At 38.9% G+C, this 20,645-nt stretch overlaps 1 protein-coding gene across 4 annotated transcripts in view; it reads right to left on the reverse strand.

Moving 5' to 3' along the window:
- RC3H1 (ring finger and CCCH-type domains 1) overlaps positions 1–20,645 on the reverse strand; it is an 89,925-nt gene that overhangs the window by 27,209 nt on the left and 42,071 nt on the right. For 3 of the 4 annotated variants that reach the window (XM_081226476.1, XM_081226475.1, XM_081226478.1), the window contains exons 6-8: positions 11,159–11,359; positions 6,599–6,731; positions 656–774 (exon numbers count right to left, since the gene is read on the reverse strand). In XM_081226476.1, coding sequence (XP_081082602.1) covers positions 656–774; positions 6,599–6,731; positions 11,159–11,359 — 453 coding nt within the window. The remainder of the gene's footprint in view (positions 1–655; positions 775–6,598; positions 6,732–11,158; positions 11,360–20,645) is intronic. The other variant, XM_081226477.1, reaches the window with a different exon arrangement.

The raw sequence follows: 20,645 nt of genomic DNA on the forward strand, positions 1-20,645 counted from the left end.
AAAGATGTACTGAACCTAACATAAATTCTGAGGGCAAAATGAAATTATTGGGAGTAAAATTAAAAACTCTAGCCATAACACAGGCTATTATATTTTACTGCCATATATTTCATCTAAAAATACTTGAGGAAAATTTGGCCCACTGTCATAAGAGACATTATGAATGAAAAATATCTGAATGCTAATGCAGAAAAAGCATTTACAAAATATGTGAACAGTACTGGAGAGATACAGCATTAGCACTAAAAAGTGACATCTATTGTCAAACTGAAGTGCAATAGTAACCAAAGAGAATAATTTTATATAAATGGAATAACCTTTAGCAAGAATCAAATGCTGCTATATCCAATGTGAAAACTGACTCCAGCACATTAGACCAACAAGGATTATTTAATTTCAATGTTGTCAGATAAAATTACTAGGGTAATCCAATAAACTGGCTGCTAACCATTCTGAACTATAAATCTTATAATTTTTGTTACATTCTTCATGATGTCTAATGGAACAGGGAGTTAAAAATAGGTTTTTATTTTAGTTTAATTTCTAGTTTTTACGGAGTCTAAAAATATTCATGTCATCCTGTTGGCTCTGTTTTGTTTTTATCTGTAAGGACAGACACAGTGGCTTACTTCTAAGTTTCAAACATCTCCTTTACCTGTTGTTGATCTGCTCCTTTCTTGCTGTGATTCTGGATATAATCAACCAACCCGTGTACCACTGTACGCACAGCAACCAGCCCATTTTCTAGCTGTTCCCAAGTAGGAGGAGGAGCATCTACACAACAAATTAAAAAAATTTTCAGACTATGTTATTCAATGTTCTGCCCAATATTAAATTAGTAAAGGAGTGTCAGCATTTCAGTGAAATCAAGTTAAGCTTCATACAGCTATTCATGAAATAGCTTATTCACCTAAACATCATCTTAAAGGAAAAAATATATCCTTTTAAAGCAGGGGTTACAATCTAAAATAGCTTCAGGGACAGTGAAGGTAACATAAAGGAATTAAATATGACAGATAATAAATGGCAACCGTCATCAGACCCTTAGTGTTGGAAATAGCAATAAAGAGTGACAGGGATTGTGTTAAAGAGTATGTCTCGGGCTTCCCTGGTGGTGCGGTGGTTGAGAATCCGTCTGCCGATGCAGGGGACACGGGTTCGTGCCCCAGGCTGGGAAGATCCCACATGCCGCAAAGCGGCTGGGCCCGTGAGCCATGGCCGCTGAGCCTGCGCATCCGGAGCCTGTGCTCCGCAACGGGAGAGTCCACAACAGTGAGAGGCCCGTGTACAGCAAAAAAAAAAAAAAGAAAAAAAAAGAGTATGTCTCACATCTAAGATTATCGTTACTATTCAACTTTAGCTGACTGTCGTTATGTGAAGATGCAAGGCTGACACTGGCAGATACACCACTGTTTCCTAGGGAAAACTGAAATTCGAGATTTTTATGTAAAAATTTCTAGTTTTTGAGTGTTTGCACCTAAAAACTTTAGAGTATAGTGCAGACCAACACTTTGTGGATCAAACAAACTTGACTGTGGACTGCCTACAGTCAGCCAATTTGTAATGTCTATTTTGAAATTCTTTGTAAAGCAGGTATTGCTAAACAGAATGCTTAAAAAATTTAGTAGAAGAGCTATCATATAAAGCAGCTATGCTATACACACTCTTCGTTTAGTTAAGTACTGTGACTTTATAAAGGAAAAATTAACTGTAGGGCTAAATATGAAATGTTCTCTAAAAGAAATATAAAATGAAGCGAGAACACATATGTAGAAATGACTTCCTGTTGGAACACTCTAAAAAACTTCTGGGTGATGGCATTTGAACTAGGCTTTGAAAGACAGGTAGAATTTCAACAGGAAAAAAGGATAAAGATGCAGAGAAAGTAAAGAGATCAGTCATACAACAAAGTATTTTAATGAACACCTACTAAATTCCAGGTATTATTCTAGTTGGGAGGGAAGCAGTAGCAATCAAAACAAGAATCTCTATTCTATTCAAGGAGAAAAGCCAGATAATCAATAAGATAAATAACCAAAATACAAAGTATTTAGATACTGAGTTGAATAAATAGAGCAAGGAAAGGGAGTGGGACAGGTATGTGTAAAATTTTAGACAGGGTAGCCTGAAAAGGCCGCCTTGAGAAGGTTACATTTGATTAAAGACCTGAAAGTAGGGTTTGAGTGTGCCTTGTAGATATATTAGGATATATGAGGAGAAAAACATTCTAGGAAAATGAAAGAATAAGTGCAAAGGCCCTAATATGGGAGTATGCCTGACATGTTCACGGAGGTGAAACCTGGAATGAATGAGGTGGGAAAAGAGTAAAAGAAGTTGGAGAGAGGTAAAGGAAGACCAGATCATGTGAGGCCTGGTAGGTCATAGAAAAGACTGGCTTTTACTGAGTGATGGAAAGCACTGGAGAGTTTTTGAGCAGAGGGGTAATAGGATCACTCTGGCTCCTATGTTAGAACCAGACAGACAACAGAAGGCTATTCCATAATCTATGAAGAGGGATGAGGGGGGTAGCAGTGAAGGTGATAAGTAGATGGATTCCTAATGGATTTTAAAGGTAAGGCCTACAAGATATACTGATAGATCAGATGTACCTTATGAGAGAAAGATGAGTTGATGGTATCTCCAAGGTGTTTGGACTGAGGAAATGGAAGGATGGAGTTGCCACTAACAGGAATGGTGGGTGGGTGGGGGACAGGGGATGGAACTCACTTTTGGACAGACTACTTTTGAAATTCTTATTAGATATTCAAGTAGAACTACTGGATATTGAGCAGGCAGGTGGATATACAAAAGAATTCAGAAAGAAGGTCTAGGCTGTATACACTATGTTACACAGATTCTAAAACACCATGAACTGTAACACATACCATTATTTTATGTGCTACCAAAATGGAAAAGATTGCTAATTATCACGTGTCATTGATTATACAAATGCAGCCCAAGTTCGGAAATGCTAAAATCTGAAAAAAAAATGTGAGCTTCAGAATTGACGAAATATAGTAAATGTGTGAGTCATATAAATAATATTTAAAGCCATGAGACTTTGAAGACACTACATGAGATTACCTGGGGAATGAGTATAAACAGAAAAGAGACACAAGGATTAAATTCTGGAAGCACTTCAAGGGTTAGAGGCTATGGGGAAAAAAAGGTGATATGCTATGGGAAAAAAACAAAAAAAAGTTTAGAGGCTATGGAGATGAGAAGAAATCAGCAAAAGAGGCTGAGAAGGAGGGTTCAATAAAGTAAGAAGAAAACTAGGAGAGTGTGGTGGCCTGGAAGTTAAAAGAGTGGTACAAGGAGTAGAGAGTAAACAACAATGTTAAATGTTGCTAACAGGTCAAACACAAAGAGAACCAAGAATTGACATTTGGAATTAGCTGCATGGAAGTCACTTGTGCCTTTGACAAAAGCAATTTTGATTGAGTGGTAGAGATAAATGCCTGATTGGACTGCATTCAAGAGAGTGCTACAAAAAAGAGAGAATTGGAATCGTAGGTAGATGACAAATGGTGTCAAAAGTGGGTTTTGGGCTTCCCTGGTGGCACAGTGGTTAAGAATCAGCCTGCCGGGGCTTCCCTGGTGGCGCAGTGGTTGAGAGTCCGCCTGCCGATGCAGGGGACACGGGTTCGTGCCCCGGTCTGGGAAGATCCCACATGCCGCAGAGCGGCTAGGCCCGTGAGCCATGGCTGCTGAGCCTGCGCGTCCGGAGCCTGTGCTTTGCAAGGGGAGAGGCCACAACAGTGAGAGGCCCGCCTACTGCAAAAAAAAAAAAAAAAAAAAAAAAAAAAAAAAAAAAAAAGAATCAGCCTGCCAATGCAGGGCACATGGGTTTGAGCCCTGGTCCGGGAAGATCCCACATGCCTCGCAGCAACTAAGCCTGTGTGCCACAACTACTGAGCACGCGTGCCACAACTACTGAAGCCTGCATGCCTAGACCCCGTGCTCCGCAACAAGAGAAGCCCCGCTTGCTGCAACTAGAGAAAGCCCACGCACAGCAACGAAGATCCAACACAGCCAAAAATAATACATAAATTAAATAAATTAATTTAAAAAAAAGTGGGTTTTGATGACAGGAACAATAAAATGTTTGTATGTTGATAGAGCTACTCTAGTAGAGAAAGAAAAGTGATGACATAAGAAACAGATGATACTGGAAGGATATATTTGACAAGATGATATTGGTACATGAGGAGAGAGGGTGGCCTTAGCTAGAAGTTTATCCACTGTTACATGGTTTATCCACTATTACACAAGGAGAGTAGAATATATTGGCACAGAAGTAGGTAGATAGATCGGTGTTGATGAGGTAGTGAGCTTGTGAAGTGCTCTTTTGATTGCTCAGAATGATCAAAGCACAGAAGTGGGGAAAAAAAATCATTGTGTTCTAAAAATAGATCTTAGGGAAATTCCCTGGCAGTCCAGTGGTTAAGACTCTGCCCTTCCACTGCCCTGGGCCTGGGTTTGACCCCTGGTCGGTGAACCAAGATCCCATATGCCATGTGGCACAGCCAAAAAAAAAAAAATTTTTTTAAAAGTAATAAAATAAAAACATAAAAAAAGATCTTACCTGGTTTGATTTTGGTAATAAATTTACTACTCTGAATGTCATGGTCAAGAGTTCCAAACCTTATTCTATAAGCAAAGGGGTGTCACTAGAAGTTTATAAGTGTAAAATAAGATCTGAGATGTGATTCATTTTGCAGCAGTTACACTAGAAGGAAGAATTAAAAGAGTAGAGAAAAATGAAAGGCTAAGTTTAGTCTCAGGAAAAGGAATGAGGCCCTCAACTGAGGCAGTATTAATAGGCATTGGATAGAGGGATATTGTGAAAGAACAGATAAATCCTGTTGTCTCGGGCTTCCCTGGTGGCGCAGTGGTTAAGAATCCATCTGCCAATGCAGGGGACAAGGGTTCGAGCCCTGGTCCAGGAAGATTCCACATGCCGCGGAGCAACTAAGCCCATGCACCACAACTACTGAGCCTGCACTCTAGGGCCTGTGTGACACAACTACTGAGCCCACGTGCCACAGCTACTGAAGCCCATGTGCCTAGAGCCCATGCTCCGCAACAAGAGAAGCCACCGCAATGAAAAGCCCACGCACTGCAACGAAGAGTAGCTCCCACTCACCACAACTAGAGAAAGCCTGTGTGTAGCAACGAAGACCCAATGCAACTAAAAAAAAAAAAAAAAAAATCCTGCTGTCTGAAATGGTATGTAGAGCAAGTGAAAGGAAAAGATATGAAGCAAGACAAAAGACTCAAGTTTTAAGCTTACATACCTCAGAGAATGAGGTCATTTACAGAGAAAGGGAAGACAGGAGGAAGAGCAGGTATCAAGGGAAGATGAGTTTGACCTGAAACACACTGAGGAGAGGAGAGGATACAGAATCTCAGAGAGCATTTGGGAAAGTAGGTCCGGAGTGATGAAGAGATAATAGTGATAGAGATATTTGGGAGTCTATTATCTATAAAGGAATAATACCTGATGCTGAGAATGAATGACCATCATCATCAAAAGAAGAGTGCAGAAAAAACAAAAATTCCAAGAACACAACCAGCTTACTCCGTAGGAGGCAGAAGAGGAAAGAGTGGTCAAAATATGACAGAACCAACATTCAGACAGGCCAGAAGAGAATCATAAGACTACAGAAAGATAAGGTATCAGGAGAGTTTCTATATCAAGGAAGTGGTCAACAACATTATCAAATGCTGAAGACAAATCAAGTTATTTAAGGACTGAGAAGAAATCTTTGGAATTAGAAACTAGGAAATTACTAGTGAATGTTAAGAATTTTAGTTAAGGGCTTCCCTGGTGGCGCAGTGGTTGAGAGTTCGCCTGCCGATGCAGGGGACACGGGTTCGTGCCCCGGTCCGGGAAGATCCCACGTGCCGCGGAGCAGCTGGGCCCGTGAGCCATGGCCACTGAGCCTGCGCGTCCGGAGCCTGTGCTCCGCAACGGGAGAGGCCACAACAGTGAGAGGCCCGTGTACCGCCAAAAAAAAAAAAAAGAATTTTAGTTCAGTAGTAGGAATAAACACAGGGACAGCAATAGGATATAAGCTAACACACCCTAGATGTAAGTATTAAGTGAAAAATGAAGGTTGGGTGATTTTCAGGTCAAGGAGAAGGAACAGGAAATGGCTGGACAAAGTAGACACACAAGGGAGGATATGTGATGGAACAAGATTATCGTAGAGAAAGTCAAGTTGGGACCAAAAAAATGCAACTAAGGACATATGATACAGAAAAAATGAGAAAACTTGAGTTCTGTCAAAAGAGATGAAAATGGTAAAAATAGAGCACCATTTGTGATGAGAGAGGGAGGAAACATAAAGGATCCCAGAGGGAACCTATTTTGCTGGTAAAGTGAGCAGCACAGTAAAAAGTATTAAATAAATATTAGTTGAAGTAATAAAGAGACAGACAAGACCGAGGCCAGAAACTTAAATACTATAGAAAAGATCTGGAATTACTACACCGGGAAATTCTAGAGAAATGTAACAAAATATAATTAAAAGACTCACTGAATAGCACTAAGGCACATATAAGATAGTCCGTTAATTTCCCCTGGGCTTACCTGGACTAGGGTCAATGTTTGCTAATAGCTCCAAATGGGGTCTTAGTCGATTCAAGTTTGCTGGATCTCCAGTCCTCTGGAGAGCAATTGTTAGTTCCTGAACACTTTGTGCAAAAGAGGCTGGGGTCTGCAACTTAAAAAAAGGTAAATATTAACTTCCCCCAAAGACCAGATAATCCTTTTAAAATAAAGATTATTTACAATATCACAACCATTTTTGCAATTAATTATATTTAATTTTTATCCTCCCACACATCCCATGCGCTGGCCAGACTGGATCACTTGTTACTTGAACAAACCCTGCACTTCTCTGCATCCACAGGTTGGTATATTGTATACTCTCTCTTCCCTCTGCCATCACATTCCTCAAATGTGAGATCTTTCTCACCTCCTCAATTTGGAAATACTCTTACATCTCCAGTTCTTACAGTACTGTGTTAGTTTGGCTCTTGGGGTCTTTCCAAATAATTGAAATTTGGAAATACAGTCTAGAGATAATGCTATACAACAGCACGAACAATGAAACTGTACTCAAACTGTGTTTGAATTCAAGTTCTGTTATGGACCCAAGATTATGACATCAGATATAACCTTTACAGACTCTATCTGAACTCCATCTGTTGTATGGACTAAATAATTTGAGAAGTTCATTCCAGTTCAAAAAATCCTATATTGGTTTGGGATTATTGGAAGCTATCAGGTTGTGTATTTTCCTAAGGCTTAATGACACACATACTTGCACTAGCTCTCCTAAGCTGGTCAATACATATGACCTGTAAAGTAAAAAAACTGGTTATGTGATACTAACTAAGGGTTCTTACTTGGAAACGTTTAGCTCTCTATGTAGTTTATTGATATAGATGAGGGCTGCTCTCATTTCTGAGACTGACTGCATTCTGCCTATGGAATGTATATCTCTCTAAATAAACTCACTTTCACTCAAAAAAATATATATATATATATATATATACATGTGGAACTTTTTCTCCCCCAAAGGTCATTCTAAAAGGTAAATTTTTAAAAAGCATACATTTTAAAAAACATTGAATAACACAACTAATCATTAAAATGCTGGCATGTCTTTATTCAATTTTTTTCATCTTTGCATGTTTTTCATATACTTATAATCAGCTATTTATAAACTTATGGATTTGCCTACCATTAATATTATAACAAAGGTATTTTTAAGATACCTAACCATTTTTATTATGAAATACTTCAAAGTAACTGTCTAATATAATAATACCCATATATCTACCACTGAGACTTAACAAAAATATTTCACTAACATTTTTTTTAAAGGAAATCTAATGCTACTTAATAGCTGAAGAGAGTATCTGTCCTGACACAATTTTAATGGCCATGTAACAGTGTTCTGAGCAGATATATCTTAACTTCTTTAACCATCCCTTTATTTTATCCTTTGTAAATAATTTAGCAATTAACACCTTTGCATTCATAACCTTTTTGAAAGTTTGGATTATTCCGTTAAAATAAATTCCTGGAAATAGGAGGTTTGGTAAAGTACACAAATATTTTGAGGCTTCACTGACAAATTGTTTCTCAAAAGACCTGTAGGGCTTCCCTAGTGGCGCAGTGGTTGAGAGTCTGCCTGCCGATGCAGGGGACACGGGTTCGTGCCCCGGTCCGGGAAGATCCCACATGCCGTGGAGCGGCTGGGCCCGTGAGCCATGGCCGCTGAGCCTGCGCGTCTGGAGCCTGTGCTCCGCAACGGGAGAGGCCACAGTGGTGAGAGGCCCTCGTACCGCAAAAAAAAAAAAAAAAAAAAAAAAAAAAAAAGACCTGTAATACATTTTACAAACCATCAGCAATGAGTGAGAGTATATGTTTCTTTATAGTTTAATAGGCAATATTTGGCATGTCACTGCTTTAAATATATTTATTATTGGCACTGAATTCTAGCCCATCAATTAGATATACTAGCCCATCAATTAGATATACTTCCTGTTTGTGAACTGTTATTTCATGTTTCTTTGCCTATTAACTTACTAGGGTTATTGCTTTTCCTATCACCTTTTTTTTTTTTTTTGCGGTACACGGGCCCCTCACTGTTGTGGCCTTTCCCGTTGCAGTGCACAGGCTCCGGATGCGCAGGCTCAGTGGCCATGGCTCACGGGCCCAGCCACTCCGCGGCATGTGGGATCTTCCCGGACCGGGGCACGAACCCGCGTCCCCTGCATCGGCAGGCGGACTCTCAACCACTGCGCCACCAGGGAAGCACCCTATCACTTTTAATAAATTCTCCATCTGCACTGTCCAATACAGTATCCATTAGCAACATATGGCTATTAAAAATTTTAAGTATGTAAAATAAAAATTTTAGTTCATCAGTTACAGAAGTTACACATCAAGTGTTTAATAGCCAAGTGTGGCTCGTGATCACCATACTGGACAATGCATGTATACAGAACAATTTCATTATCACACGAAGTTCTATTGCTCTATATAATAATAAGATGTCACACTGCTAACTTCATTTACCAGATTGTTGTAAGAAGATTTAGGATATTAAATTCAAATTACTGCTCATGGTGTGAGAAAATTATTTCAGGATATACATCTACTTATATAGTCCAGTTCAGACAAGAAGGTTAATTTAACCTCCTTGTAGAATTTTCATAAAAGCAAGTCAAGTTTCTCTTCAGAGGTAGAAAGCCACTCCTTTAAAAGATCATGATTAAGGTTATAATCAGTCCACTGCATAATTTCAGGCCTAGGAGTTGCAGGTGAAGTTTTGATAAAGGTATCTATAGGACAGAACAAATAATACACATTATACTGACAATTACACACCATGCAGTTATAAAACATTTCCTAATTCTCCTTTGACATCAACCTTCTACTTATTTCAAGAATTCTACCTTTAGGAATAGCAAAAAAAAAAAGGGGGTGGGGTGGGGTGGGGGGAGAATAGTCTGGAAAGAGGTTTAGTAGTTAAGAGCAGGGATTCTAGAGTCAGAATGTCCAAGTTCAAATCCAGCTTTGTCACTTATTAACTACGTGATCCTGGAGAAATGTATTTAATCTCCCTCTGTCTCTGTATAAAAGGAATAATACAGGGCTGTTGAGAAGATTAAATGAATTATTTAAAACCACCAGATAGGAAGCTTTCCCTGGCAGTCCAGTGGATAGGACTTGGCACTTTCACTGCTGTGGCCAGGATTCAATCCCTGGTCAGGGAACTAAGATTCTGCAAGCCACGTGGTGCGGCCAAAAACTGAACTGAATGAAACTAAACTAAACTAACATAAACTAAATTAAACTAAAATATTCTGAGCAAAGTATTAACGCACTAAAATCAAAAAATAAAATAAAACCACCAGACACACACTAAGCTCTCAGTAAGTGTTAAATATTATTTTATTTAGGCTACTCTTACATACTAACATTATTTCTTTTTTTTTTTAATTTATTTGTTTAATGTATTTATTTTTGGCTGCGCTGGGTCTTTGCGGCTGCGCGCGGGCCCTCTGTGGTTGCAGCGAGTGGGGGATACTCTTCACCGTGGTGTGTGGACTTCTCACTGTGGTGGCCTCCCCCACTGTGGAGCATGGGCTCTAGGTGCACAGGCCCCAGCAGTTGTGGCACACGGGCCCAGCTGCTCCGCGGCATGTGGGATCTTCCCGGACCAGGGCCCAAACCTGTGTCCCCTGCATTGGCAGGTGGACTCCCAACCACTGTGCCACCAGGGAAGTCCTGACATTATTTCTTTAAATTAAATGTAAGGTGGACTCTAATGTTTAATCATCTCTATGGTTACAAGGATTTAAGATAAAATAGTAAAAATTAAGGTAAATAGTAAAAATTTTAAAAAATTATTGAACATAATATATTTACATGGCACTTTTAAGATTTTTTATACAGCACTTTCACATATTTCATGTTGAACTGCAACAAAACCAGTTTAAGTATTATTCTATAGTTTTAAAAGAATTAAATATAACTCTTAGAGTCAAAAATAGTGGGGCCTGACCTAAAATTCATGTGTACTCAAGTGATCTTTCATCATAACAAACAACAAATAAAGTAGAAATAAGTTTACTGAAAATTTGATCAAATATAGAATGGTTGGTAACTTACAATGTGAAATTTTTCTGGCTAAGAATCACAAGAAACCTCAATGTATACATCTTGCAGGCCATTAAATGGCTGTTCCAGGAAGACAATAAAGGCGTTTAGAAAATGAATTCAACTAATACAGTGATCAAAACTCAGAAAACAATAAAAGAAGGAAGAAAGGCAATGAAAAAATAGAGATAGGAGACTGTCACAGGAATGTGAGCCAGCACTGGATAAAGCATTAAAACTAATTAAATCAAATCTTATATGAACAATGTCAATTATACCTCAATTTAAAAAACCTTTACATGAACAAACTGCTATTATGATGTGACTAGTTATGACATGACACTCAACTACAGAGAATATAATTTATAAGAGCCTGACATACAGGATTCACTTAAATATACACTTGTTAAATAAATGAATTAAAAAAACTCCATGATTAGTCCAAGAAATAAGGAACAAAAAAGGGTCTACCTTGTCAATAATGGACTGCATATGAGATTTGTGAGACTGGTCTCCATAAAGCAATGAGGACCACTGGTCTGGTGCAATTCGTAAGCCTGCTTCCATAGCAATCTGCACTATCTGGGAGTCATGTTCTCGCCGCAGAGCTTCATAGGTTCTAAATTCTTCTTTCAGCTGCATCAAAGAAGAGTCTTCATCACGTTTGGTGACCTAGGAAGACACACGTAATCTCATAATGAGTCAGGTAAGAAACAAACTGGGCTTATACTTTATACGACTACAGAGAGATATGAAAATACTTTGAAGAGAAGAAAGGGAGTCAAGATGGCGGACTAGAAGGATGTGGAATTCGCGTCTTGGTACAACTAGGGCACCTACCAGGCACCAGTCCCCTGAGGGGACAGGAGGAACCCCCAGCGACTGGGCCAGAGGTCGGGCCTGAGCTCCTGTGGTGGCAGCACCGAGTCCAAACCACTGGACTAACAGAGAACCTCAGACCCCAGGGAATATTAATTGGGGTGAGGCCTCCTGGAGGTCCTCATCTAGGCACCAACACCCACTCTACCCAATGGCCTGCAAACACCAGTGCTGGACCCCTCAGGCAAAACAACCCGTAAGACAGGAATACAGCCCTAGCCATGAAAAAAAAAACTGAAACGACAAAAAAATATGTTACAGACGAAGGAGCACGGTAAAAACCTACAAGACCAAATAAATGAAGACGAAACAGGCAACCCCTGAAAAAGAATTCAGAGTAGTGACAGTAAAGATGATCCAAAATCTCAGAAATAGAATGGAGAAAATACACGAAATGTTTAACAAGGATCTAGAAGAACTAAAGAGCCAACAAAAGATGATGAACAACACAATAACTGAAATTAAAAATACTCTAGAAGGAATCAATGGCAGAAAAACGAATAAGTGTGCTGGAAGATAAAATGGGGGAAATAACTGCCAGGGACCAGAATAAAGAAAAGAGAATGAAAAGAATTGAGGACAGTATCAGAGACCTATGGGACAACATTACACACACCAAGATTCGAATTATAGGGGTCCCAGAAGGAGAAGAGAAAAAGGAAAGGTCTGAAAAAATATTTGAAGAGATTATAGTCAAAAACTTCTGTAACATGGGAAAGGAAATAGTCAATCAGGTCTAGGAAGCACAGAGAATCCCATATAGGATAAACCCAAAGAGAAACACACAGAGACACATATTAATCAAACTATCAAAAATTAAATACAAAGAAAAAATATTAAAAGCAGCAAGGGAAAAGCAACAAATAACATACAAGGGAATCCCAGTAAGGTTAACAGCTGATCTTTCAGCAGAAACTCTGCAAGCCAGAAAGGAGTGGCAGGACATATTTAAAGTGATGAAAGGGAAAAACCTACAACCAAAATTACTCTACCCAGCAAGGGTCTCCTTCAGATTTGACATAGAAATAAAAAGCTTTACTGACAAGCAAAAGCTGCGAGAATTCGGCACCACCAACCAGGTTTACAACAAATGCTAAAGGAACTTCTCTAAGCAGGAAACACAAGAGAAGACAAAGACCCACAAAAACAAACCCAAACCAATTAAGAAAATGGTAGTAGGAACATACATATCAATAATCACCTTCAATGTAAATGGATTAAAAGCTCCAACCAAAAGACACAGATTGGCTGAAAGGATACAAAAACAAGACCCTTATATATGGTGTCTACAAGAAACCCACTTCAGACCTAGGGACACATACAGACTGAAAGTGAGGGGATGGAAAAAGATGTTTCATGCAAACGGAGATCACAAGAAAGATGGAGTAGGAATACTCATATCAGATAAAACAGACTTTAAAATAAAGACTGTTATAAGAAAGGATACTACATAATGATCAAGGGATCAATCGAAGAAGAACACATAACAATTATAAATATTTATGCACCCAACATAGGAGCACCTCAATACATAAGGCAAATACTAACAGCCACAAAAGGAGAAATCAACAGTAACACAATAAAACTGGGGGACTTTAACACCCTACTTACACCAATACACAGATCACCCAGACAGAAAATAAATAAGGAAACAGAAGCTTTAAATGACACAGACCAGATAGACTTAATTGGTATTTTTAGGACATTCTACCCGAAAGAGGAAGACTACACTTTTTACTCAAGTGCACACAGAACATTCTCCAGAATAGATCACATCTTGGGTCACAAATCAAGCCTTGGAAAATTTAAGAAAACTGAAATCATATCAAGCATCTTTTCTGACCACAACACTATGAGATTAGAAATGAACTGCAGGAAAAAAACAATAAAAAACACAAACACATGGAGGCTAAACAGTGTGCTGCTAAATAACCAAGAGATCACTGAAGAAATCAAAGAAGAAATAAAAAAAAAACCTAGAAACAACTGACAATGCAAACAATGATCCAAAACCTATGGGACAAAGCAAAAGCAGTTCTAAGAGGGAAGTTCATAGCAATTCAAGCTCACCTCAAGAAACAAGAAAAATCTTCAATAAACAATTTAACCTTACACCTAAAGCAACTAGAAAAAGAAGAACAAAGAAAATGCAAAGTTGGTAGAAAGAAGAAATCATAAAGGTAAGAGCAGAGATAAATGAAATGGAAATGAAGAAAACTATAGCAAAGATCAATAAAACTAAAAGTTGGTTCTTTGAGAAGATAAACAAAATTGATAAACCTTTAGCCAGAATCATCAAGAAAAAAAGGGAGAGGAATGAAATCAATAAAATTAGAAATGAAAAAGGAGAGATTACAACTGACACCGCAGAAATACAAAAGATTGTAAGAGACTACGACAAGCAGCTATATGCCAGTAACATGGATGACCTGGAAGAAATGGACAAATTCTTGGAAAAGTACAACTTTCCAAGATTGAACCAGGAGGAATTAGAAAATATAAACAGACCTGTCACAAGTAATGAAATTGAAACTGTAATTAAAAATTTTCCAACAAACAAAAGTCCAGGACCAGATGGCTTCACAGGTGAATTCTATCAAACATTTAGAGAAGAGTTAACACTTATCCTTCCCAAACTCTTCCAAAAAATTGCAGAGGGAGGAACACTCCCAAACTCATTCTACGAGGCCACCATCACCCTGATACAAAAACAAGACAAAGATGTTACAAAAAAGGAAAACTACAGGCCAATATCACTGATGAACATAGATGCAAAAATCATCAGCAAAATACTAGCAAACAGAACCCAACAGCACATTAAAAGAACCATACACCATGATCAAGTGGGATTTATCCCAAGGATGTGAGGATTCTTCAATATACGCAAATCAATCAATGTGATACATCATGTTAACAAATTGAAGAATAAAAACCATATGACCAAATGTATCACACTAATCCAAGATGTTAATGAAAGGGAAAAAACCAAACAAACATATGATTATCTCAATAGATGCAGAAAAAGCTTTTGACACAATTCAACACTCATTTGTGATAAAAACTCTCCAGAAAGTGGGCACAGAGGGAACCTACTTCAACATAATAAAGGCCACATACGACAAACCCACAGCAAACATCATTCTCAATGGTGAAAAACTGAAAGCATTTCCTCTAGGATCAGGAACAAGACAAGGATGTCCACTCTCACCACTATTATTCAACATAGTTTTGGAAGTCCTAGCCACGACAATCAGACAAGAAAAAGAAATGAAAGGAATACAAATTGGAATAGAAGAAGTAAAACTGTCACTGTTTGCAGATGACATGATACTATACATAGAGAATCCTAAAGATGCCACCAGAAAACTACTAGAGCTAATCAATGTATTTGGTAAAGTTGCAGGATACAAAATTACTGCACAGAAATCTCCTGCATTCCTATACACTAATGATGAAAAATCTGAACGTGAAATTAAGGAAACACTCCCATTTACCATTGCAACAAAAAGAATAAAATACCCAAGAATAAACCTACCTAAGGAGACAAAAGACCAGTATGCAGAAAATTATAAGACACTGATGAAAAAAATTAAAGATGATACAAACAGATGGAGAGATATACCATGTTCTTGGATTGGAAGAATCAATATTGTGAAAATGACTATACTACCCAAAGCAATCTACAGATTCAATGCAATCCCTATCAAATTACCAATGGCAATTTTTACAGAACTAGAACAAAAAATCTTAAAAATTTGTATGGAGACACAAAAGACCCCGAATAGCCAAAGCAGTCTTGAGGGAAAAAAATGGAGCTGGAGGAATCAGACTCCCTGACTTCAGACTATATTACAAAGCTATAGTAATCAAGACAATATGGTACTGGCAGAAAAACAGAAATATAGATCAATGGAACAGGATAGAAAGCCCAGAGACAAACCCACGCACACATGGTCAACTAATCTATGACAAAGGAGGCAAGGATATACAATGGAGAAAAGACAGCCCCTTCAATAAGTGGTGCTGGGAAAACTGGACAGCTACATGTAAAAGAATGAAATTAGAACACTCACTAACACCATACACAAAAATAAACTCAAAATGGATTAGAGACCTAAATGTATGACCAGACACTATAAAACTCTTAGAGGAAAACATAGGAAGAACACTCTTTGACATAAATCACAGCAAGATCTTTTTTGATCCACCTCCTAGAATAATGGAAATAAAAACAAAAATAAACAAATGGGACCTAATGAAACTTCAAAGCTTTTGCACAGCAAAGGAAACCATAAACAAGACGAAAAGACAACCCTCAGAATGGGAGAAAATACTTGCAAATGAGTCATCAGACAAAGGATTAATCTCCAAAATATATAAACAGCTCGTGCAGCTCAATATTAAAAAAAACAAACAACCCAATTGAAAAGTGGGCAGAAGACCTAAATAGACATTTCTCCAAAGAAGACATGCAGATGGCCAAGAAGCACATGAAAAGCTGCTCAATGTCACTAATTATTAAAAAAATGCAAATCAAAACTACAATGAGGAATCACCTCACACCAGTTAGAATGGGCATCATCAGAAAATCTACAAACAACAAATGCTGGAGAGGGTGTGGAGAAAAGGGACCCCTCTTGCACTGTTGGTGGGAATATAAATTGATACAGCCACTATGGAGAACAGCAATCCCACTACTGGGCATATACCCTGAGAAAACCATAATTCAAAAAGACACACACACCCGAATGTTCACTGCAGCACTATTTACAACAGACAGGTCATGGAAGCAACCTAAATGCCCACTGACAGATGAATGGATAAAGAAGATGTGGTACATATATACAATGGAATGTTACTCAGCCATAAAAAGGAACGAAATTGGATCATTTGTAGAGACATGGATGCATCCAGAGACTGTCATATAGAGTGAAGTAAGTCAGAAAGAGAAAAAAAAATATCGTATATTAACGCATATATGTAGAACCTAGAAAACGGTACAGATGAACCGGTTTGCAGAGCAGAAATTGAGACACAGAAGGAGACAAAAAACTTATGGACACCAAGGGGGAAAAGCAGCAAGGGGTGGTGGTGGTGTGATGAATTGGACAATTGGAATTGACATGTATACACTGATGTGTATAAAATGGATGACTAATAAGAAAAAAATAAATTAATGAAAAGAAACAAAAATAATGGATTTTTGAATGAATAGAAGGATTATATATGGACTGATATGTGTAATACATGTGAAATACAAAACATGTTAACTGGAGAATCTAGGTGGTGGGTATATGGGTGTTCTCCATACAATTATTTAAACTTTTATGTATGTTTTAAATTTTTTTTTGCAGTACGTGGGCCTCTCACTGTTGTGGCCTCTCCCGTTGTGGAGCACAGGCTCTGGACGCGCAGGCTCCGTGGCCATGGCTCATGGGCCCAGTGGCTCCGTGGCAGGCGGAATCTTCCCAGACCGGGGCACGAACCCATGTCCCCTGCATCAGCAGGCGGACTCTCAACCACTGCGCCACCAGGGAAGCCCTAAAATTTTTATAATAAGATGTTGAGGAGAAGAGAGCATTTAGATGTTTCCTTCCTATAGACTTCGCATTTAAAAAAATTAATTCCAAAACACCTGTGTTGCTGCTATCGTGATGTAATCTTTTCTTCTGTATGTCTTCTAACGAGATGCAGCTTGAATAAACGTGAGTGCTATTGCTTTCTGTATTTTAACTTTTGTATCCAGCCACCTTATTGAATTTTTTTTTGCTTATAATAGTTTTTCATCTGATTAATGATCTCCCCAAGTAAGATTACCTTTCTCATTTCTTTCCGATCTATATAAGCTTTTTTTTTTTTTCTCTTGTCTTAACTGCATTGGGCAGTACCTCCAAGATAATGTTAAATTATGGAACTCATAGAGGACATCTTTGCCTTGCTTTTTAGCTTTACTGTAAATTCTTCTCATACTTCCAATGCTGCCTTTTGAATATACGTCTGGAGTCTCCTGTGAATGATTTAGGAGACTCAAGTCTTAGTGATGAGACACCCGAACACTTCAATATGAACGTCCATTTCAAGTTGGCACCATCCAAGCCAGGCTCCAGGAATATGCCCACCCCACTCCTTAAAAAAAAAAAAGGGAAAAAATGACTGGACCATCAGGTACAGCTCTGCAAACCAACACATATGGCATTTCGAGAATGGACTTTGGGGTCTGATAGACATGGGTTCAAATCTCAGCTCTGCCACTTCTGAGGTATGTGGTGTGAGGGCCACCTCCCCTGCCTGAACTTCAAGTGTCTTTGGGGAATCGAAGGGGACGCTGAGTTTAGCATCTAGCACACTGAGGCTGTTCTCATTCACCAGCATGGGGGAGGGCAGGGCCTGGTACCCTGCATTGCTAACACAAGAAAGTTTGTAAGCTGGTGGGATATCACATGTGCATAGCAAGTAGTCTGAAAAGACACCCATTAAGCTGAGAGCCGTGGTCACTTCTAAGGAGTGGCATAGAAGGGATATATTCCAGTAGGCTGAATATTTGTAAAGGGCAAGTTTTATATCTGTACCTTGAAATACATACAGATGTTTAAAGAAAATCAACCAAGAAACAAAAGTAAATAAAACGGGGGGGGGGTATGTAAGATGCCAAGGTTGGCAGGAATCCTAGTATGTCTGAGTCCCCTTGACAAGGTCTCTTCCTCCAGTGATGAGAAGTGTTCTCCCTCTGAATGAAGCCCTTGCTGACCCTACATGGAGCAGACCCTGGAGTCAAGATCACCCCACTCCTCCTCTACCCTACTCTCCCACCCTCTTACTTCTTTTTTTGCTTGAGTTAGTCCTGATTTAGTTTAGATATCCACACTCCTTTGAAGCCACTTGTCTCAGTAAAGACATGCCCACTCCCAGACTCAATATGTGAATCTTAATTAATCTAAGCTAGGGGCTTTTAATGTAGTCCACAGACCACCCCTACCAAGGGTCCATGGATGGAATGCATGGGATTCACAATCTTGCATTGGGAAAAAAGAAAAAAAAACTGTCTTTCTTTTCATTAAACTCCAACTGAAATTTAACATTTCCTTCTATCATGAATGTAAGCAACAAACCACAGTATCATTAGCAGTAACTTGTGACTTTGTCACCAATGGAAAGCACAAATGTTTTCATATCACAAAACAGTTATTACAGGTATCTCAAAATATTGTTTACCTTCATCACTACTTAAAAATTATGGTTGTTATTAGATCTGCCGCTAGATTTTGTTATTTAGTGCACTAATAAAGAAGCAAGTTTATTCCTGTATCACTTAAAAAATATATTTTTTGATATAGTTGGTTTCTTTTGTAATCCGGTCATTTTATTCTATGCAATTAAATAGAGTATTCTGGGAAGGGGTCCCTAGGTTTCACCAGACTGTCAAAGGGGCCCATGGCACAGAAAAGATGAATAAACCCTGGTCTAAGCCAATGCGGGCAATTCCATCATCCGAGTTGGAGACTACTTAGGAAGTGTCATGTGACCTAGTGTATCACATTCACAATGAGATGCAATGGGACATCTGTTGGAGGGAGAGTGGAGTCCCTCTTGGGAAAGGTTTCTTTTTCTTTTTTTTTTTTTTTTTGCGGTAAGCGGGCCTCTCACTGTTGTGGCCTCTCCCGTTGTGGAGCACAGGCTCCGGACGCACAGGCTCAGCGGCCATGGCTCACTGGCCCAGCCTCTCCACGGCATGTGGGATCTTCCCGGACCGGGGCACGAACCCGTGTCTCCTGCATCGGCAGGCGGACTCTCAACCACTGCGCCACCAGGGAAGCCCAGGGAAAGGTTTCTTAAGAGGAGACACAAGGAAGTCAAACTTTCTTCCTCTGCTTCTTAGTGTCTGAGCATGCGAGCTGGGAATTTCTTCCACCATTGGGCAGCCATGTGAAGAGCAGCTGATCCACCTGAGATGCAGAAAAGACTGATGGGAGAGGCCTGGATTTTTGAGGATGTGGATGATCTGGTGAATTAGCCAGATGGGAACCTCCCTACTTCTAGACTCCTGTTATCAATCAATAAATTCCTTAAGATTAAAAAAAAAAAAGATACATGTACCACAATGTTCATTGCAGCACTATTCACAATAGCCAGGACGTGGAAGCAACCTAAGTGTCCATCGACAGATGAATGGATAAAAAAAATGTGGCACATATATACAATGGAATATTACTCAGCCATAAAAAGGAACAAAATTGAGTTGTTTGTATTGAGGTGGATGGACCTAGAATCTGTCATACAGTGTGAAGTTAAGTCAGAAAAAGAAAAACAAATACCGTATGCTAACACATATATATGGGATTTTAAAAAGTGGTACTGATGAACCTAGTGGCAGGGCAGGAATAAAGACACAGACATAGAGAACAGATTTGAGGGCACAGGGGGGGAAGGGGAAGCTGGGATGAAGTGAGAGAGTAGCAATGACATATATACACTACCAAATGTAAAATGGATGGCTAGTGGGAAGCTACTGCATAGCACAAGGAGATCAACTCGATGCTTTGTGACGACCTAGAGGGATGGGATAGGGAGGGTGGGAGGGAGGCTCAAGAGGGAGGGGATATGGGGATATATATATACAAACAGCTGATTAACTTTGTTGTACAGCAGGAACTAACACAACATTGTAAAGCATTTTTACTCCTGTAAAGATGTGAAAAAAAAAAAGAAAATACTCATACAAGTATTCTGAAAAACACCATGCTGCTGCTTCATATCTACGGATTATTACTCTTGGGCTTGCCTGGTATTGAGATAGCTGGTACTCAATAACTGAAAGAGCTTCAGATGCTGGTGTGATTCTAAAGATGACTAATTTGTACTTGGTTTAATTCTCCCTGCAGTTTTGTAGGTTAGGTCACCACCTGAAAGTGCAAATTCTAAGATGCTGTACGACAATGATGATAATATTTTTTAGCAATAAAAATAACTAACATTTATTGAGCACATAGTATGTGCCAGTGTGTTAAATTACCTTATTAACTGTTATAGTGACATATTAACTCATTTAATTCTTTAAACTTCTTGAGGTAGGTAATAATTC

Source organism: Mesoplodon bidens (assembly GCF_964165515.1).
Source record: "Mesoplodon bidens genome assembly, chromosome: 2".
Classification (NCBI taxonomy): domain Eukaryota; kingdom Metazoa; phylum Chordata; class Mammalia; order Artiodactyla; family Ziphiidae; genus Mesoplodon; species Mesoplodon bidens.